Raw genomic sequence first — 21454 nt, forward strand, 5'->3', positions numbered from 1 at the left:
TACCTTTTGCAAGACTTCCTGTGCCTTTTCAAAGCTGTTTAAGTAAAGTCTCTCCATATCTGTTCTTGAGGCAAGGCTGCTCATTCACTTGGGGAGACCCAAGTTCAAATCCCTCCTCCCCCACTCAGCCATGAAGCTCACTGGGTGACTCTAGGCCAGTCACTGCCTCTCAGCCTCACCTACCTCACAGGGTTGGTGTAGGGATAAAATGGGAAGAGAATTATGTATACTGTACTGCCTTGAGTTCCTTGGAGGAAAAGCGAGATAAAAATGCAATAAATGAACAAACAAAACTATACACTTTAAGGGTCTAGTTGTGCGCATGTGCTTTTTATTTTTTACAACTAGGTGGTATATAAATTTTATTAATAATAAATATGCAAAGTCAAAATGGGCCGAGTGCTTCCTCCCTGTACCTCTGCATAGCAGCAACCAGCTCTCTCGCCCGCTTTGTGCCTAAAAGACTGAAGCAAGAATGGCGGCATTTTTACTTATTTGGGGGTGTACAGTATGTGAGGGAGGAATGTCCCACATTTTAGCGTGGTGCTGCATTTGCAGGTGGCTTTTCAGCGTTTGACTCGTCTTTCGTTGCAACCCGCTTCGAATTTACACAGCATGAATTGGAATTTAATAAATAAATAATCACAACGGGCGCGCCAGGTTTTAGGAGTAGCCCTAGGCCAGAAGGCAGTAAAGGCGGGAAACCACACAGCTGAGCGGGTCACGAGGAAGAGGAGGAGGAGGAGCTGAATTGGCGCCTTTTCCCCGCCCCGCGCGGAGCCCAGGAAGCCGCTTCAGCGCGCGGGAAAGGAAGGGAAGCCAGGATGAGTGAGCCGGCCGGCATGGAGACGGAGCGGATAGTGGTCGAGGAGGAGAAAGAAGCGGCGGCGTTGATCCAGCAGCGGGAGCAGGTGGGTTTTTCTGCTGCCTGCCTGCCCTACCTTACAGGGAGGCGGGGAGGGAGGCTCCGCAGGCGCGGCGGGCTTAAAAGAGGCAGCGGCCACTTTTAAAATGGAAGCCCCACCTCAGTCGCCCTAATAATGAAAGCGCTGCTCCTCGTGAGGCTCCTGCGGCGAAGGCGGCTTCCTTGCTATTAGTAGTAGGCGGCTCCCAATGGACATGCTAGAACTAACACTCTTAAAATTGGCCATGTCTGCATTCATTTCAGCGGGTCGCCTCTGAGTTGCACCCAGCTTCGCTGAGATTAGACCCACTGGGCCCAAATTAATCGGTTCATCAGTTGCAGTAGGTTTACTCTTGAGCAACGGTGCATAGGCTGGGACCCAAGGCCTGTTCCTGTTTCAGTAGCTGCAGGGGTCCCTGCCAGGTCCAGCCTCCTAGGGCCGCCTCATCAGCATGAAGGTGAAGCTTTTTAGCCACTGCACGCTCCAAAATTAAGCACTGAAGGACACTGGAAAGGCATGGGGCGCTTTTTGGGTTCAAGAGAATGGGGAGAAAATTATGTTCCAAACCCTGGAACTTCACAGGAGTTAAGTCACTCCAGAAGAAGATATTGGAGCACTCCAAATAATTTGTTCCTGGTAGTGCAATTATGGAGTTCTGCGCTAGTTGCTGCAGTGCACCCCTAATCACTATTATTGTGTAAGTAATAAGGTTATTGTATAATCTTAGAAAGTTGTATAATCTTGGGAGGGGTGTGGCTGTGACTATCACGAGGGAGCCCATACTTCTAAATTTTCCACTATGCTGCACTTAAGTAGCACAAGTATTGGATTATTATTGCTTCTTACCTGCTCTTCATTGTGAGGGTCCTGGGTGGGTTACAAGAATCTGAAAATAAGGTATTCAAAACAAAGCAGGTTGCAACCAATAGAAAAGTCCTAAAACACATGCATATCTCAAGTGTTGGGGGGTGGGTAAAGAGGTTCACTTGGGGCTCACTGGCAGGGATAGTACCAAGTTTTGCTGCGACAGCCTTCCTAGTTGATGTGATAATCATAGAATCAGAGTTGGAAGGGTCCCTGAGGATCATCAAGTCCAAACCCCCTGCAATGCAGAAATATGCAGCTGTCCCTTATGGGGATCAAACCTGCAACTTTGGCATTATCAGCACCACACTAACCAACTGAGCTGTGGGCTTTCACACCCTCTTTCCAGGGCACCAGTGGGGAGTTCTGCAGGTTTTGCATTTGAGCCCAGCCACAAACTTTGGCCTCAGAGTGCTGGCTTGGGATGACAAACTAGTGAGAGGGCCCAGGATGGACACAGGCAGCCATCCACCCACATGGATGGATCCCAGAGCTAGTAAATTAACAAAATGGATATGCTGCTTTAGCATAATAAAATCTCTTTGGCGGTTTACAACGCAAGGTTGCACCTTGTTGCAAGGGTCCCTATGGGTGTACTGTTTAAAGAAGACCATGCAGATGGACCTGTGGTACAATGTGTGGTCTTCCCCAGCCAGTGGTTCTCCAAATGTTTTGGACTGAAGCTTCCATCAGCCCAGCCAGAATGTGCTCTCTGAGTGAGATTGACTGGAGTTGTAGTCCAAAACATCTGGAGGGCACCAATTGTGTGTGTTCCTGCTCCCCAGTGTTAAATGTTTGTTCTCTGTGAGCTCTTAATGCAGACATAGGCAAACTCTGGCCCTCCAGATGTTTGTAGTGAAAATACAAAATTAGGGGATTATTAGCTAACTCTTTATACTGCATGTTTTTTCGAAGCAACACCCCAAGTGTTCGACGGTGATTACATCTTACATGCATTTCAGGTCAGCGTTCATTTCCCCACTTGCAGCTGAGCATAAGTACCAACTCCTAGAGGCTGAGGTTACCCCCTGATAAAATATTTGAGAGGTCTGCCTCCCAAAAAAATTGAGGAAGATTGCCATTCAAATGGGGGGCATGTGCTGCATCATGTATCAGTTATGTGGGGTGGGGCTCCCCCCCCCCAGTATTTTATTCAAGTTGGTACTCCTGCAGCTGAGAACACCGTTTCAGAATTTTAGAAGGCAGAATACATTTTTTTAAAAAATGTGCTTTGGAATGGGGTGCATCACTAGTGATATGACGATCTGGAGTAGAAAACAATACTCAAATGACAGACAAACTTAAAACATTTCTGCTAATGGATTTCACGTAACTCCCAGTACAAGTTCATTGGGAATGTGTTGCAATAATAAAACAATAGATAAGGAATAGATAACTGTTTTTTTTAATTTCTTACACATCTTCAGGAGACAACACCCACTGAAAATCCGACCACATGTCTCCCCAGAAGCCCTGTGAAGAGTAAGACTTTGACAAAACAAATCAAAATTCTTCTCACGCCTGTGTCAGCCACATGTGGAGAACACAACAAGCATTTGCCTCAGAAACGTTTGTTAGAGCAATTTTCCAGCTGTGAGGAGCCTTTCGGTAAAGAACCCAAAGCCAAGAAAATTTGTAGCGATTATTCGAGTCCAGAAACGAGGGCTATATCTCATGGAGTAAGCGAGGTAATCTTCAACACGGATTCTCACAGATGTGGTTCAGTCGTAGAGGCTGTCAGCAGTGATTTGGAGACCGATGGGGATTCTGAGAGTGACAGAAATGATGTAAGTGTCTCTTAATTTGGTGAGGAAAATAACTGCTTATATACCGTGCTTAGAATTACATGTAAGATATGGCTTAAAACTTCAACTCCTGTGAATATTTTGAAACATAATTGCTTGCTTGCTTTTTGTTGCAGGAGGAAGTTTCAACACAACTATCGGCTTATGAGAGGAAAAGACTGAAGAACATAACAGAAAATGCCAAATTTTTTGCTTCCCTGAAGCTGTTTGAGGTTTGTTGGAATGTCTTCTGGATTAGAACAACAAGTTCTAATACTTGGGGTGCAGCCTTGGAAATACCAACCTAGAAGTAAGGCCCATTAAATTCAATGGGTCTTACTTTGGAATAGGATTATGCTGTCGATCTTGTTCTTCATCATGGCTTTAGCCATATTTTTAAGTGGTATAATTTACTTGAGAATGAGTGTTTGAAACTCCTTTTGTTCTAGGCGCATTTTGCAACAGGGAATTTCATTAGTGCAAGCATTTTCTGAGCTTTGGGTGTAGTACTGCGCCTAAGATTTCAGATTAAAACTGCAGAGTAGAAGGAAAGGAGGACCTTTTTCTGCCTCCCCACTTCCAGCTACTCTGAAGACTGGAGAAGAGACCCTCTTAAGAATATTAGGGGGTGGGCAGGGGAAGGACTAGGTCATGTGAAAAACTTATTTTAGCTGCAGTTCATTGATTTTCAGCTTTGTATTCTTGTTATAAAAAAGCGCACCTAGACATTCTGTTGTTGTGCCCATAACCTAGGTTGAAGGTGGCATTTAGCTCCTAGCTTTCATATCTCAGTTTCTAACACTGTTGAGAATCCATTTTCAGCAGTGGTTCCATAGTTAATACAGCAAACATCAGGGCCTTCCAAACATTTCCAGTAAGTCATAAAGCAGAATGGGTGGCATTCAGTTAAGTTTTGCCAAATTTTGCCATTCAAACTGAAGTGAATGGACCTACCTTAGTTATGTTCATTAATTTTAGTGTGTCTACTCTGAGATAAACTTAGTTGAGTACCATGCAATAAAACAGTAACAACAGTTGACATCAGTAAAGGTTATCGCTAAAGCCAAACGCAACAGAAATAAAAATACCTCAGAGGTTAAAAGCCTAGGGAAATAAAAAGATAAATGTGGGATATGAATGTAGTAAATTGAAGCAACAATAATTTTGAAATTTTATGAAGTGGATAAATCTTACATTATATGCATCTGATCTTACTCTCTCACTCTTAAGTCGGCAGCAAGTCTTCGTAATATGACAGCCAGAGTGCAGTCTCCAAAAATACAAAGGTAAAACTACATACCCATTCATTATGGTTAAATATTTTGGCAATTTTTTCCCCTTTCCCTCTTTATGTCGTGACATTACCTGAATCTACTTAACTAATTAATACTGAGAGCTGAACTCCTGCTGGTTGGCTATTGGGAATTCTTACCTGCTGTATTATACAGTGGTACCTTGGGTTAAGTACTTAATTCATTCTGGAGGTCCGTTCTTAACCTGAAACTGTTCTTAACCTGAAGCACCACTTTAGCTAATGGGGCCTCCTGCCACCGCTGCACGATTTCTGTTCTCATCCTGAAGCAAAGTTCTTAACCTGAGGTACTATTTCTGGGTTAGCGGAGTCTGTAACCTGAAGCGTATGTAACCTGAAGCGTATGTAACCCGAGGTACCACTGTATGTGAAAAAGAAAAGATCATTTTAAAAGTAGTACAGTGGTACCTTGGTTTAAGAACAGCCCTGTTTAAGAACTATTTGGTTTACGAACTCCGCAAAACCGGAAATAGTGTCTAAGTCTAAGAATGGAATCCAAACAGTGGAAGGGCACTGGCAGGGGGGACCTCACTAAGGAAAGCACACCTCGGTTTAAGAATGGTTTCGGTTTAAGAATGGACTTCCAGAACGGATTAAGTTCATAAATCGAGGTACCGCTGTATTTGGGTTAATAATGTCATGGCTGTGACAGTAGGAGAATATGCAGTTGCTCCGTCACCTCCTCCTCTGCCTTGTTTTAGCATGTGGGACTCCAGTTTTACTCTTGGCAAGTGAGAGGGGGAGAAGTGGAGTAGCAACATAATGTTTGCTGTTTTGGAGCATTGACAGCTTCGTTGCATTTTTGCTGTTTCATTTCTAAAGTACTCTGGGAGTTTCATTGCAAACCGAATGGTAAGCTATGGGTTATATTAAATGTACAGAGGGACAAGCAAGGTCTCCAGGTTGTAATTTTGCAATCATTGTGATGTCTGACGGAGGCAGTTAGAAAAATATGATGGAGGGAGATGGAAAGCAGTAACAGAAAATGCAGAATAATCTAAAGGAAGAAATAAGGCTAAATCTTAGTGGCATGAATGAGGAACACTTGAAACCCTGCAAGGACTTAATGGAGAAATTATGTTGTCTCCGTAGAATTAAACATTCCAAGGCAAAAACTGAGACAACTCGTCGAAGATCGATGCGCTTGCAAAAAGTGGATCCACTGAGCATTCCCTTGCCAGAAGCACAAGCACATCCAGAACCTTCAGTTGACGAATATGTAAGTTGACAAATACAACTTGCACTGGGTGCCGAGCGGAGGGGAGAGCCAGTGTGGTGTAGTAGTTAAGAACGGTGGACTCATAATCTGGTGAACCAGGTTCGATTCCCCGCTCCTCCACATGCAGCTGCTGGGTGACCCTGGGCTAGTCATAGTTCTCTCTGAAGTCTCTCAGCCTCACTCACCTCACAGAGTGTTTGTTGTGGGGGAGGAAGGGAAAGGAGAATGTTAGCCGCTTTGAGACTCCTTAGGGTAGTGATAAAGCGGGATATCAAATCCAAACTCCTCCTCCTCCTTCTTCTTCTTCTTCTTCTTCTTCTTCTTCTTCTTCTTCTTCTTCTCTCACTGAAATACCCAGACTTGACTTTGCAAGAGTATTTCGTTCATTCATTTCCACAAAAAAATCATGCTCAAAGCAGCTTACAACAAAGCAATAGGGCTGCATTTCAAACAAACACTACAAAAAAATTCAGAATAACATAACGAAACAATAACATAGCAATGATTTCATAATATAGCAACAATTTTATTATGGCATAGCAAAGCAATAGCAAATATAATAGAAATAAACAAGATCCCTTAAACAACATGCATCTTCCAGTGTGGCAAAAATGGCAGGGAAGCTTCACAATTTCACCTAAGTTCTAGAAACACCCCTCCCATGATTTTGCTCACAGTCCTCCTGCAGCCACTTGCAAGGCATTTTACTCTGAAACGTGAGGGGTTGCTGAGAGGCCTTTTCTGCTGGCTAACACTGTAGTTTGGTCTGAGCATCCTTGGTTCCTCACGGATCAAGTGTATAGTTGCTTCAAACAAGTCTTAAGAACTTGGCTTTGCGAAAATAATTTGGGTTGGTGAATAAAGTGGAAAGATTGATTGGGATGTGGGAGAATAAATGTTTATTCATTATTTAACAAAATTTGTATACTGCTTAACTAAAAAAAGCCCATGTGGTTTACAAAAAAACATAAAATATTAACATTATCAATAAAAGTCAAAGTTTAAAATAAATGAAAATACAATTTTAAAAATTGAAAATACAATTATTAATTTTTAATTAAGTGGCTCTCTTTGTTATTTTCTGTGGGGTGCACTGATACGCAAGTTGTAAAGCAAGCCAGTGATGTTTTGTGCCATTTCCTCTCTTGAAAGCCTCGTTTGCCACCTGGACCGCTTCAGATGATACCCATAGATCAAGAGGAAGGAAATGATGCAACTGAAGGTTTTCTGAATATGTGGGCAAAAATAAGTCAGGTATCATTGTTTTGACATGTAGCGAGCCTAAATACTTAAAAAAAAAATTTAATTCAATATCTGCATGGTAAATTCCTTCTGTTTTCCAACCAATTTTACAGGTAAAGCCTAAGGTGATTGAGACGCCTACATGTAACTTGGAAAGGTAATTTAAAAACCAGTTTTAACTCCTCTCCCCCCCCCCCCCGGTATTTGCTTGGTTTTTGTGGATGTTAACATGCTAATGATTTTGTCCCAGTTACCAAGCTCGTCTGCGTAAAATGGTCCTCCGAGAAGATTCTGTAGCAAAAGTGGTCCGAAACCGGATTCACTCCGTGGCTATCCATCCATCTGAAAGCAGAACTTTAATAGCAGCTGGAGACAAGTGGGGACAGATCGGTCTCTGGGATTTGGTAAATAGCTTGTGCTCTATTGTCTTTGCTATCTATTACTGTTTATATCATAGAATCATAGAGTTGGAAGGGACCCCGAGGGTCATCTAGTTCAACCCCCAGCAATGCAGGAATCTCACCCAATGCATCCAGGACAGATGACCATCCAACCTCTGCTTTAAAAGCTCCAATGAAGGAGCGGTCACCACATTAAAGCGTATTCTGCTGGGTCAGGCCAAAGGGTGCCCTTCTAGTCTGGCATCCTATTCTCAGAGTGGCTAATCAGATTCCCCAATGGGAATCCCACATGTAGGACTTGAATGTAATAGCAGCGCATTCCCCGCTTGTGATTCCCAGCAGCTGGTATTCAGCAACAGTCTGCCTTCAGCACTGGAGGTAATACATTGCCATGGTAGTTAGTAGCCATTGATAGTTTTGTCCCTTGCAAACTTTTCTGGCTCTGTCTTCTAACTGAGAAGGAACTGACCCTTCTGAATGAGAAGGGAACCACACTGTAAGTTCTATTTCCAATTTTGAAAAGAGAAATTATGAGAAATGTACTAATGCTGTGTCTGTTTGTACTTCTTAGGACAGTGGATTGGAAGATGGAGTACACACCTTTGTTCCCCATAGCCAGGCAGTTAGCTGTATGTATTTTTCTCTGTCTAATCCTGCTCATCTTTTGTCTGTGAGCCACGACGGCACGTTACGACGTGGGGATGTAACCAGAGCGGTCTTTGATGAGGTGAGTGTTGGTTGCAACGTTGCATCTATTGCAAGGTCTCCGTAAAGATTATTTATTCATTTATTTGATTCCTAATTCACCCTTCACTGTAAGTTCCCAGAGTGAGATACAACCATTAATGGAAAATAGAGTCATAAAAACAGATAAAATAATTAAAATTATAAAATAAGTAAAACCATTCCAAATGGAACAGAACAGTATATTGCTGTAATGACTTCTGCTAAATAGTAAAACTTCCATTTTAACTGAAAGAATGGAAGGAAATGTCATAAATTATGTGTTCAAACATTAGCAGAAATGCAACAAAATCGCAATATTCCCTTTTTTAGAATGAGATCCTTTTGTATGTATAATGCAAAATCAGATATGGTATTCCTCCATCCTTCTATCTTAAGCAGCTCCTCCAAGATGGATGGAAAAGAGCAGCTCTCTCTTGCACGCGCTCTCTCTCTTCTGTTCACTTCTGTCTCATTAAGGACCATACCATAGTATTACAGCACGTGCTTTACAAGTATAAAGCCTGAGCTTCAATCCTTGGCACATCCAGAAGAAAAGGGGTGGCCATGGTAGGAGGGGGCGGTAATCAAATAGCAGGTGATAGGAATGACCTCAGCCTGAGACTCCAGAGAGCTACTGCCAGTCAGAATAGACAGAACTGGGTTAAGTGGACATACAGTTCCACATAGTACAAGGCAGTGTCCTGTTGTTTTTATCCATTGCTACAGGCAGAATTCAGTTTCTTAGGCGGGGATGGAAAAGTCAGGATTTTTAACTCTGTACATTTGGAAATCTTGTCTGTTTGCAAGCATGCTTGTAGTAATTGGCAAAGAGGATTGAGGAAACCATGGTGTGGCAGCCAGAGAATCATCCTATATTGTAGGGTATCCTACAGCTATTGTGATATACAGTGGTGCCTCGCAAGACGAAATTAATTCGTTCCGCAAGTTTTGTCGTCTTGCGATTTTTTTCGTCTTGCGAAGCACGGTGTCGGGAAAGTTTTGGAAAAGCTTCAAGAATCACCAAAGTCTTTAAAAACCTCAAAAAAGGCTACCACACCGCGTTCTATGAGTTGCTCCTCGAAGTCAAGTCGCAACTGTATTAACGGTGTTAAGAAAAAGGAAACAAACTTGCAAGACGTTTCCGTCTTGCGAAGCAAGCCCATAGGGAAAATCGTCTTGCGAAGCAGCTCAAAAAACAAAAAACCCTTTCGTCTAGCGAGTTTTTTGTCTTGCGAGGCATTCGTCTTGCGAGGTACCACTGTATCAGCATAAAATTGGTAATTTAAAATAGGTTTAGACTCCACCTAAAAGTAAACCTCTTTCTCATTCTCAGGTGTACAGAAATGAAGAGGACAACCTTTCCTCATTTGATTTCTTGGCTGCAGATGCCTCTACTCTGATAGTGGGAATGTGGGATGGAGAGGTAGCTGTAGTAGATCAGAGAACGCCAGGAGCTTCCGCTGAGCTTTCTGCAGAACTTAATTCGAAGACGACAAGGACCATCCATACCAACCCACTCAGCAGGCATTATTTCGTAGCTGCTGGAGCAGGGTAGGTACAAGCTGTGATACACGATTGCTTGTTACAGTACATTAGGAATTTGGAGCCCAGAAATCAAAGAGATGTGATGCTAGTAAGTGAATAGAGGCCTCCTCTTGGGACCGGAGTCACAATAGATTCTTCCCAAGCCTAAAACCTCTGGACATTCTCTAAATTTAGGGGAGGGGGGACTCTGAAGAGATTACAGTGGTACCTCGGGTTACATACGCTTCAGGTTACAGACTCTGCTAACCCAGATATAGTGCTTCAGGTTAAGAACTTTGCTTCAGGATGAGAACAGAAATCGTGCTCCGGCGGCATGGCAGCAGCAGGAAGCCCCATTAGCTAAAGTGGTGCTTCAGGTTAAGAACAGTTTCAGGTTCAGAATGGACCTCCGGAACGAATTAAGTACTTAACCTGAGGTACCACTGTATAGTGTTGTTATACAAAACTCCTGGTCACAGCCATTGACTAAAATCTTAAGTAGTTTTGCTTTCCTGTGCCCTTTAAAATTCATTTCCACCCCAAAAGAAGTGTCCCAAATTATAGCATTACATACATTGTTTCCCTGTTTTTAATTTACAGAGAAAACAGATCTGTTATAAAAGATTGCATAAACTTACAGATTTTATGTGGGGCACAGAGAGAACTTCACGTGCTCCAAGATGATGAATGCTTTTCAGAGATTACAGAAAGAGTAAGCCTTTCTGTAAGAGCATGCTTATTTTTATCTCCACATTCTTCAGTGGAAGGGGATATCCTGGTGAGGACACTCCCCCACCCCCCAAGGAATGCGGAGCCATTAGACTCTCTGTCCCCTTCTTTGGAGAATTCAGTTTTTGGAGGAAGAGAGGAGCTCATTTAACACACTCAGCGTGTTTCCCAATCTCAGCCTTGGCAGAGGGAGAAAAATATGGGAAGGCAATAGGACGCCGTGGTCGCAGGGGAGCCTAAATGGCCATGGAGATTAGGAGTTACATGAGAGGAGGTGATGTCAGAGAGCTCTACCCACCATGCTATCTAGCATCACAATCTCTCAAGGAACTCCTTGTGACCTCACAGAACCCTAGGGTCCCATGGAACCCTGGTTGAGAAAAGCTGCAGCAGACAGTTGAGAGTAGTAGCTTTTCTCCCTCCCTTACTTCAAAACTTTTGACACTTCCTTTTGCTTTCCCTGTGTTTTCATTTCCCGTGGACGGCTAATTGCAATGAGAGAAAGAAAGAGGAGAAAAGCGGCTGTCGCCAAAGAAGGGCAATGCACCCACCCACACTGCACACTTGGGGACCAGTAAATCCACCAGCCAGGACTGGTACTCATCCCACCTCCACACCCTGAAGCAAAGAGGGGGCAGCACCTTGGATTGCTGTGGATCTTGATCCAGCAGACTCCTAGTCTTGAGAACATAGCATAGGCAGAAACAGTGCTCCCCTTTGAGCCAGAAAGTGGGCACTGATTCAGAGATGTGGTGCTCATGGGTTCTGCGGAACCTTAGACGTGAGGTCTCCTCTGAGCTCTAGCATGGCATCTGGTAACTCATCCACAATGGGAGGAGGAAGTGAGTGTATATTCTGAGCAGCTCCCGTTAACCACCTGATCTCTCTCATAGGAGGAAACTTGTTTCACTCAGAATTCGTACCAGTGTATTAAGATACTTTTATATGTTTATGATATCAAGAACATAAAATCAAACAGATCTGCAATTTATAGGCCAAAAGGGAAACACACTGGGAGATCCCATGATTTTTTTCCTTCCCCAAATAATTATTGTCTCAGTTGTAAGCAAACAGTGGAATAGTCCTCAAATTCTGTTAACACCCCCCCCCCCATATTGATACAGTGGTTTCTTATTTTCTTAAGTGCAGTTTGTCCCAATATTTTGTTTGACACCTGCAGGGTTCTATGTTTTCAATGTCCTTTTTTCCTTGATGTTTGAGGAGCTCTCGCCACCACAAGAGACAGGAAGTCTAATAGATTAGCTATGCCTGGATAGTCCATTGGGAGGAGATGTCCCATTCAGGAAGAAGAGACACCCAGGATGAAAGTCTTAACGTTTCCATTTATGCCGCAGGGATGTTGATATTTATGATGTTCGGCACCTGAAGGCGAGTGGCAGCAAGCCCGTGGTCTCTCTTGCCGGGCACACCAAGAGTGTTGCTTCTGCTTATTTTTCACCTGTGACTGGCAACAGGGTGCTGACTACTTGTGCTGATGATACATTGAGGTATGAGTGGGAAGGGAGCTGGCTTTTGTATTAACAATTTCCTCCTGTGAAAGTCCTTTTTCACAGATAACTGAATTTGCTGCCCTGAGACTTGGCTGTGGCCCGTGGCTTATATGGCATCAGTAGTGGAATTGAGCAAGTTAATAGGACTGTTGAAACATAGGGCTGCTGTAGATCCTACCATGTTCAGAGGCAGGGTGGGAGAGGTTTGGAACTCATGCCTCTTGCTGACCATTGTTGGAAACAAATGTAGGAGATTCTGTAAGAGATGTGTATGGCTGAGTTACGGCAATTAAATATTTTGCATTGAGGTGTGTGGGCCCTTGCTTATGACCTTTTAAAAAATCTACCTCAAAATACTTCCTTGTATTTAGAAATACATAGCATATTTTCACTTGATGAGCAGTAGGGAGACCCCTTGCAATATAATTGTTTACATAGTCTAAACCAGAGGGTAGGGAGCTAAATGTGGCCCTCAGGATTGTCCTGAGGCAACACACCTTTCTTGAGTGTTTTTGCCTGACTGGACTGTGTCCTTGAACTCTTTGATAATGTTTCCTGTTGATCCTCATGCTGGATTTGAATAAGTAAGTAAGTAGTTTTTGGGGGGGCTAAATCAAATATTTAGGGTGTGTTTTTTTTAAGCCCCCAATTTTTGTCTCTTGCAGGATCTTTGAAACCACATGTATATCATCTTCAGTCCCTGTTCTCACAACTATCAGGTGAGTTAGAATAGGAGGATTTACTCTGGTGCCAAGATTCAAGTTTGGTGGAGGGGATTATGAGATCACAGACTCCACAGTGAGCGAAACACAATATTTGACTGTAGCAGAGTGGTTTTTTCCATTAGAGAGCATGCACATCAGATTTAAGAACGCTGGTTTTCTAGATCAGCCTTCCCCACCTAGTGCCCTCCAGATGTTTTGGACTACAACTCCCCATCAGCCTTAACATCATTCAGTTGGGCTGGCTAGAGCTGCTGGCATGTTGCTGTCCAGAGCAACTGGAAGGCAGTGATGTAGATGCATCTTAACTATTTCTCTCCCCCCCCCCATCCCCTTTCTGAATAGGCATAATAACTACACGGGACGGTGGCTCACAAGGTTCAGAGCTATTTGGGACCCAAAGAGGGATGACTGCTTTGTGGTGGGGAGTATGTCTCGACCAAGGCAAATTGAAGCCTTTCATGCGACAGGAGATTTGGTGCATTCCTTCCTCAGCGAAGACTACCTTGGCTCTGTTTGTTCCATCAATGCCTGGCACCCTACCAGGTACATTCTTGCAGGTGGTAACTCTAGTGGCCGCCTCCATGTTTTCAAAGAGTGAAAAAAGTTTGAACCTTCAGGTAACAAAGAGTATGAGTTGCATTTTGGTTGTGTTAGGACGTTGTCCCTGGAGAAAGACAAATATATTCAATTTCAAAGCTTTCTAAGTGATATAGATTACCAATAACAGAAATAAATAAGGCTAGCCTTGTTACTCAAATGCAGTGACTTATTGCAGGTTTCTGCAAGGTTCTTTATGTGAAACTGTTAAATGGTTTCAATATATTTAAGTTCATTCATAGTGGCTTAACAATCTACAGAGCAGGCTGTGTACTAGATCATGTTTAATTCAGAGGTCAATTGCTAACAATTATTCTGAGATCAAAAGGGTGTTTTGGTGTGCAAGAGTGGTGAGAAGGCACAGGCTTTCTCTTAACACCCACTACTTGAACATAAGCAGCATGTTAATAATGCTTATGCATTATTGCAAGATGGAAAATGCAATTATGTCTGTTGTGTAGTAACACCAGATGGCACCTTACACCAGGGAAGCATTCATAGTAAATGAATCAGTGTTAGACCTGCTCATCATGTTCAACTTTTTTAAAGTACGCACAATAAATGCTTTGGAATCTCTGTAGCATCATGTGGTGGTTGTACCAAAATCATATGGATGATCTGGCGGTAAAAGTATATCCAATTTAAGTTGGTTAAGCATTCAAGTTCTGAAAACATTAAGGACAGAGAGGTTGAAAGAAATTTTCCACAGTAGCAGGTAGCATTTCAGGAATTATCTAAGCAGACATGTCACATGAGGTGAGAGATCAATTTACTCAACAGAGAACATTTTCATCATAATTAAATATTTATTTAAATTTAAAAATACTTCTATATGGCACCAATGATTTATGCTAACTACATGTTGAATATGTAGAAAAAGGTACATTATTTTGAAGGGAAAATGTAACACAGCATTTGGCACATGAAAGGTTAACGTCTATATTGTTATGAAAACTAAAATTCACATTTTCAGGTAACTTACTTTCTACTGCTTTTAAATATGCAGTACGCTAGTCCTTATTAAGAGTTTGTTTCCTCTGATACAGCAACCTATGGAAACCACCACAGTTTATACAAATGAGACCAGGAACAACTTAGTAGTAAGTGAAACATGAAACGTAACATGGGGCAAAACAGGAAAAATGACTTTTTTTCAGTTGCCAGCTGGAAAGTTTTCAGGATAAAACATCTGGCAAAAACGAGACACAATCCATTAGGAAGAGGTTCTGCAGTGCAAGCCCCAGAGAAATGAAAGTGCACGGGAGACCTTAACTCTAGGATTGTGGCCAGAATTTTAAAAAAAGTAAAATAACTATCTAAAGCCACCATCAGTATTCATAAGTTGTCCACTTTGAAAATGAAAATGTCCATTGTACAAAATAGTTACAGATAACAGGACAGGTGTGTGGCATGATCAACAATACCAACAATTAAAACATGAAATAAATACTGCATCGTTATCTGGGATGGAGAATGTTAAAATTAAGACTTTTCACTCACTGCATAGAAGCATCGTTTACTACAGACTGAGGTAGGAACACTACACTAGAAGTTAATTTTGTTGCTGTGTTGCATAAAACAGTGTGTATCCTTGTAAAATCTATCCCTTGTATCTTCTTGGCAGGCATTCAAAAGTTTTTTTTAATGTACCTGTATAAGCAAAAGTGAAAGCCAAAATCTCTCTTGGCTCTTGTGACTTCCAAGCTGGCAGTTGCAGTTAATGGTCAGTAATCAAACAGATCCTTGTAGCACTTCCACGATGTGTTCAAATAACAGGGAATCCTTTTCTAGTGTACCGTACACCCACACCCACACCCCAGTCTGCGTCCAGTAACCTTTGCCAATATTTAGTGTATTGCTAATAGTGTCATTGTGCTCTTTTTTTTCCAAATGATGAATGACCAGCTGTGGGCAGAGTGTAACTGAACTTGGAAAGGAAATTGGTGCTTGAGATTCCCACGCCTATCCACGCACCCTCCCATTGGGCAAGTCCTGGCAGTGCTTCAGTTCTGCGTGAACTTGAAGGGCTTGTGTGCCTGCTGAAAATTGTAGTAGCCAAGTCAGAGACAAGATAAATGAAACCAGCCTCTTGAAATATTTCTGATTTAGATTCCCAAGTGACTTGAAATCTCTCCCTGAGATGAAATAAAACACTTGCCAGTCTGATTTCATTCTCTTGCTCTGCTCATCTTGGTGAATACTCTCACCATGTTTAAAATTTATTGCTCCTTTTACAAATGAGCTGCTATTTGTCAGGCTTTTAGATTAGACTATCCACATCACAAGACAAAAAGTAGGAAAAAAATTTCTGAATTGCCTTCAGGATGGAAACGTGTGGGTCAGATTGTTCTATGTGTTTTCATTCCAGTGCTACCTCCCCCACGTCCTTAAGTTCTCCATCGTTTTAATGGCACAAGGTAACCCATTTTCCTTCCTCCAGAAGTTATGAATGGGTTAGCTTGATGCTCAAATACCATCCTAAAAACAGCCATAATATTTTGTTTACCACCAATCACTTTGAATACCACACTATATTCACCTAATTCATAAAGTAAAAAAGACTTGGTTTGCTCGTTAACAAAATAGCATTTTGTTCTTAAAATATATAGGTTGAAACAAGTTTGTTCTTTTGTAGTACAAAAACAAGTACAGCTTTCTGAGGCAAAATGTCTTTCAAAGAAATTGGATATGATCACTACTACTTAATACAGCAAGACTCGGTCAAGTATAATCAAATACATATATTTATTTCCCCCATATACTAACTCTTGCTTTATATGGGGACGTTACTGCTCTAAGAAAAACTGCATTTCTGGGATCCTAAAGGTCAGAAGTTGAAATTCACAAAGGACAGGTTTCTCCTAGTCACACTTTTCAACGCTAGGGGGAAGAATTAGATTTACACCTCGTTGCTGCCTCCTTGTCTCGTGCCTTACCTATTGCTTATAAAGAATTAAGTGTGTTTGGGTGACCATATGGTGTCAGAACCTTAATCCCCCCTGCCCCCACCTTCAAAATTCCAGATTAAGCCAGAAGTTTGATTGATAAAATAGCAAGACTATGTTTAAGGTGGTAGTGCTGTACACAGTGGCAGTTTTAACAAAATAATAAAATACTAAAGTTACAACTCAGTAGCACCATTACAAAAGCTCCTGCATAAAATGACGCTGCCTTCTTGAACTAGTGTCCTAGCTGGAGGCTGGCACTTAATGCAATAATCAATAGTAATAAAATAAACTCTCTTTACTTGAAATTTTTGAAATGGCCACCTCTAGGAAAGCTTAAAATTAAACTTGGAAGAGTGCAGAATAATTTAAAAGTTTGAAAGCAAACCAGTTGAAGACACTTCCAGGAAGAGGACGTGTAAAGAAATGGGCATTGTTTGAATCTGGCGCATGTGAGAAAGTCTTATCCCTTTCTTCTGCTTGGAAACAACTCTCCTAGGCCGCTGTTTACTTTGATTCATGAAAGGAGGACTTATTTTATGTGCCGATGGTGCCACGATGTGTCCCATTTTTCTGGGAATGGGTAGCAGGGATCTTCTGCAATCCACCTGGCTAGTTACTAGGAGGAGTCCTGCCTTCAGGTGTCAATGAGTAGGCTGAGCACGGAGCGGATTTTGCAGGCAAACCATCGCCTGAGGGGACAAAAGTATTGATAATGGAATTGTTCAAACTCGGGGGTCTGGCGAATATCACGGAAAAAGGCAATGTCAAGGTCAGATTCGGTAAGGATGATCAGGAGGAGGAGCAAAACAAAGAGGAGCCCACCGGTCACAAGGAGCAAACGGAGGACACTGAAAACAAACTTATTCACCTGTTCTGCTTGGGCTCCGCCACCGCTGCCCACACCCTGGCACAAGGCTCGGAGCTCCCTCCCCAGCTCCTCGGCCTCGGCCACCGTGGGCGTGTTGGCCTCAGACTCCTTTTCTTCCTCTATGCTGCAAGGGGCTCCGTTGATCTGCCTGGAGAGCAGCATCAGCTCAAGGCTCTGCTCAGCTACCGGCGTGGGAAGGACGCTGTCCGAGGGACTGTAGATCTCGTCCGAAATGATGGCCACACGCTCGCTGCTCTCGGCCCGGTAGGCCCGTGAATGCGGCAGGAAGGCATCGCCGTGGGAGGCTGACCGTACCGGGGTGGAGTGGGCACTGTCCCGCAAACACTCAAGCCCTGGAGAGAGGGAGGGAGAGAGGAAGAAAGGGGCTGGCTATGGAGAAAGATGAGGGGAGTCGCCAACGCATTAGCCAGCCTCAGCATGGAGACACGGAAGTTGGGCTTTCAATATAAAATACTGTTTATCCCAAGATCAAGATATCACTGTAAATTGAGCATGGAAGTGAGGGCTATAATCTGGCCAGGTTCAGAAGAATCCTGGAGGAAGTTAACCTTTGGCAACCTAATTCAAAACATTCCTTAGATTCTTCTTCAGTGGTTCCGAATGCCAGAAATTCAAGCACAATGCAGGCTTGTGCTTTTTAGTGGTTTGGTGGAAATCGGTTGCATATTCCCAAAATCTGAAACTCCAAAAATTCCCCATCTGTATGGTAAGCAAATTTAGGGCATGTTTGTGAACACCTGGAGGCTTCCTGGCTGGATTCTCCTTCCCAAAAGAAAGAAATGGCTGTCACCACACTGAGCAGGCTGAGAGCATCTCTGAAGGCTTTCATATCAATGGCTTGTTCTGTCCTGGCCCAGAGAGCAGACCTAGATCTCATGGCCTTAAATTAAAGGTAGATTTTGGTTGGAAACATTTTGATGAAAGGAGCGACTCAACAATGGAACCAGTTAGTTGTGTGTTTTAGGAGGAGGGCTGTTATTTGCTGGGCAGCCATGTCTGCAAGGCTAGGTGGTCTACACAGCCTCTCTGCAGCACCTCTATGATGATAGAATTGGTCACATAAGAAAAGCAGGCCAAAGGGGGGCCTTCTGGTCCAGAATCCTGTTCTCTTAGTATCCAACCAGATGCCCGTTAAGGGACACCTGAAAATAGAACCTGTGTGCAACAGCAGTGCTTATCTCATTTGTGATTCCCGGCAGCTAGTATTCAGAGGCACATTGCCTTCAGCGCTGGAAGTGGAGCCCAGCATTCATGGCTAGTAGCTTCAATGTTGCCCCAACCTTGAGAAGAAGTGACGTGGAGCTAAAACACATGGAGAAAGTGTGGGTGCATGGAGCACCACAAGTGATTGCACATAATCTTTACTGCTTACCTGGTTCAGAAGTCGTGGCCTGGGTGAATTTGCAACAGCCCAGACTGCCCTTTAAAGTTCAAGGTTTTTAAATTCTTCTACTCTTTTAGTTAGGCCTATCATGTTAGTGGCACAGTACACACCATTGCACACTGTTCGCATAGGCCCTAGGGAGTGACACTTTTTAATTGGGGGAATAACTTGCTTGGCTGATAAAATCTGCCAGATTTTACCCATTGTGGTTGTACAACAGATAAAAGAGGGCTATCTCGTTTCGCAAGTTAAAAATCCAGTATCTTGCTAAAAGGTTTCATCAGTGCTAGCATTTCCACCTGCCTGATGGAACCACCTCCTTTCCCACCCTCCTGTATGCTGTTCAAGTGGGGGGGAAGAAGCCCCATTGCATTAGCCAGAGCCCTTCGTGTTGGATCTCCCATTAGTGGAACTGCTTAGATGAAGCTGGCTCCACATAAAAACTGCCTTTTTGTAGCCCAAAGGACACTACAGAAACTGGCAGTATACCCATGAAGCAGCCTCTGGCTTCACCTTGGGTCTTGCTCTTGACACTGACCCAACTTCAGACATTAAACTCCCGAGCTCAGTTTAGCAGGTGCAACCCTGATGCAGATCGGCTTTTAATTTCCTCCATGGGGCCTTGCCAGGGGTCCACCTTTAGCTAGTCTGCTGTGTGTGTAGAAGGGGAGAAACCCTTCCACAGCCATGTGAGAAAATTCATTTAAAAGGGTCAATCTTGCAAAGGATTTTGTCTTCCCCCATTAAGATGCAGGTGGCAAAGCATTTGTAGCAAGCACACAGCATTCTAAAACCATACACCAGCAGAATAACAATGCATGGAGCTGGCCAGCCCTCCCTACGGAAATTAGCATAAGTGCATATGAAACAGTCTCCTGTCCTTGCGTTCCATAAATCACTTGAGACAGCTGCCTCCCAATTTGGCCACAAGAGAGTGATACAGCACATACGAAAAGGACTCAGTGGAAAGGCAAACCTGGCATTTGTGAATGTTTCTTTCATTAAGACTGAAACCGAAATCACATTTAAAATAACACTCCTCGCCCCCGGTAACTACAGTAGTTCCACAAAATAGACTCAGATTCCATTCCGAGAAAGGATTAACAACGGATGAGGAGCTTGTAGCCCGAAGACCATCCTAACACCCCAAGGGAGGCGAATGTACAAATGTGCCCTTGGCTTTGTTCAGAAGAGAGATTAAATCTGGAGAGTGTGCTGCAAAGCTACACGAAGTCACCATTGTGTCCAGACCTCACCTTCCATGATAGAGATGTGCACAGCTCTCCTTCGAGTTCTGGGGACGCTGCTTAGCCGTGGCCCATGAGTGATGGAAGGACAGCTACGGCTAGGAACCAGCCCTGCCCTACAGAAAGGAAGCACACAAAATGGTGTTGGGAATGCAGCCTTCCATTCAGAATCGGAGGCGAGCCTCTTTAAGATTATGAGCCAAACCCAGGAAATGGCCCCTTCCAGAAAATGCAGGGGTAGAGCTGGAAAACACATCCCGGGTAGATTTTGCAACTAGCAGAGGAACAGTCTGCTTATACTGAGAAAGACCACTGGTTCGTTCAGGCCAGGACTATCTACACTGACTGGTGGCAATGGCTCACCAGCCCAACCTGGAGATTGAATATGGGGCTTTCTGGATGCTTTGCTACTGAGCTATGGATCTTCCTCTATGGGGAAGCTGTCCCCCCCCCCCCCATTTGTTACTGAACTGCCACCAGCTGCAGCCAGCGTGGCTTCTCGCAGGTGAGCCCACAGCTTGTCTTCCAAGCTTCCTCTGCTGAGCCTTACCTGTGTATTTCTGGAGGCTCCCTCTTGATCTTGGCACTAGACTCCATCACTTCTTTTGCAACTCGGCCACTGAAAGTGGTTGGAGAACAGAAGCCGTGACAATAGCAGAAACCACCCTTTCCCCCTCCAGAGTTTCTGCTAGCAACTCTTGCCTGCTCTAGACAGAGGAATCGGACTTGCTTGAAGCTCAAAAGAAAAGCCATCCTTCCTGGCAGACCCATTCAATGAGCAGAAAGGACACCCCCCAGTATATCGGCTGTGCTATTTACTTCGAAAAGTTACGTTGTTTTCCTTCCCTTGTTGCATGGCCTTTCCTGCAGCACTTTCCTTGTCACCTATTACTGGCTTTTGCTTCTTGGCTGTGCACTAGAGTGCATGGAAGCAGAATTTGGCCCAGCTACGGCAGTCCTTTTATTTCAGATTTTTACTTACTGTATTTATATCCCACCTTTCATCAAGGCGGCTTTGTGGCTCTCCCCCAGTTTAACTTTGCAACAACCTTCTGAAGTAGGTTAGGCCGAGAGGCAGTGACATAGCCCAAGGACACCCAGCATGTCCCATGGATGAGTGAGGGTACCAACCCTGGTCTCCCAGGTCCTACTCTGGCACTCTATAACCACTACACCTCACATTTAAATTCTGGCATACAACAAAACAGCTCGCTCAGAAGACAAAGGGGAAGGCACCTCTTGAATCCCTGCATTATATCGGGAACATCAGATGAGCAGCCTTGCCTTAGGGAGGAATCCAACCTCACCCTCTTCCAACTGTTTAGTCAGCACCAGCATTTTAACTTGCCTGATGAAATGATACCCACCACAACCCCGTGTGCTGTTCTGGGGGTTCTCCCAACCTCCCTCCACAGCCAATTGTGAGCTAAGCTAGAAGGAGCTCCTA

General features: G+C 43.6%; 2 protein-coding genes across 11 annotated transcripts in view; one reads left to right on the plus strand and one right to left on the minus strand.

Moving 5' to 3' along the window:
- Positions 1-503: 503 nt before the first annotated feature.
- The window catches only part of WDR76 (WD repeat domain 76), a 31092-nt gene continuing 10141 nt past the window's right edge, over positions 504-21454 (plus strand). For 2 of the 6 annotated variants that reach the window (XR_013979623.1, XM_080982153.1), the window contains exons 1-13: positions 508-911; positions 3197-3556; positions 3691-3786; positions 4784-4839; positions 5958-6084; positions 7237-7338; positions 7440-7483; positions 7577-7730; positions 8299-8454; positions 9787-10004; positions 12062-12214; positions 12883-12936; positions 13285-13485. Coding sequence is in view for 5 of the 6 variants with exons in the window: in XM_080982153.1 (XP_080838279.1) it covers positions 825-911; positions 3197-3556; positions 3691-3786; positions 4784-4839; positions 5958-6084; positions 7237-7338; positions 7440-7483; positions 7577-7730; positions 8299-8454; positions 9787-10004; positions 12062-12214; positions 12883-12936; positions 13285-13485 (1808 nt within the window). In the remaining variant the exon portion in view is untranslated. Of the gene's footprint in view, positions 912-3196; positions 3557-3690; positions 3787-4783; positions 4840-5957; positions 6085-7236; positions 7339-7439; positions 7484-7576; positions 7731-8298; positions 8455-9786; positions 10005-12061; positions 12215-12882; positions 12937-13284; positions 14116-15444; positions 15706-21454 lie in introns of those variants that run through there. The other 4 variants (XM_080982152.1, XM_080982155.1, XM_080982151.1 and 1 more) reach the window with 4 other exon arrangements.
- The window catches only part of FRMD5 (FERM domain containing 5), a 146648-nt gene continuing 139519 nt past the window's right edge, over positions 14326-21454 (minus strand). For 4 of the 5 annotated variants that reach the window (XM_080982161.1, XM_080982160.1, XM_080982163.1 and 1 more), the window contains 3 exons: positions 20558-20626; positions 20017-20123; positions 14326-17708 (listed from right to left, as the gene is read on the minus strand). In XM_080982161.1, coding sequence (XP_080838287.1) covers positions 17122-17708; positions 20017-20123; positions 20558-20626 — 763 coding nt within the window. In that variant the 3' untranslated portion in view covers positions 14326-17121. The remainder of the gene's footprint in view (positions 17709-20016; positions 20124-20557; positions 20627-21454) is intronic. The other variant, XM_080982162.1, reaches the window with a different exon arrangement.

This window comes from Podarcis pityusensis, assembly GCF_964106645.2.
Source record: "Podarcis pityusensis genome assembly, chromosome: 14".
In the NCBI taxonomy this organism is placed as follows: Eukaryota; Metazoa; Chordata; class Lepidosauria; order Squamata; family Lacertidae; genus Podarcis; species Podarcis pityusensis.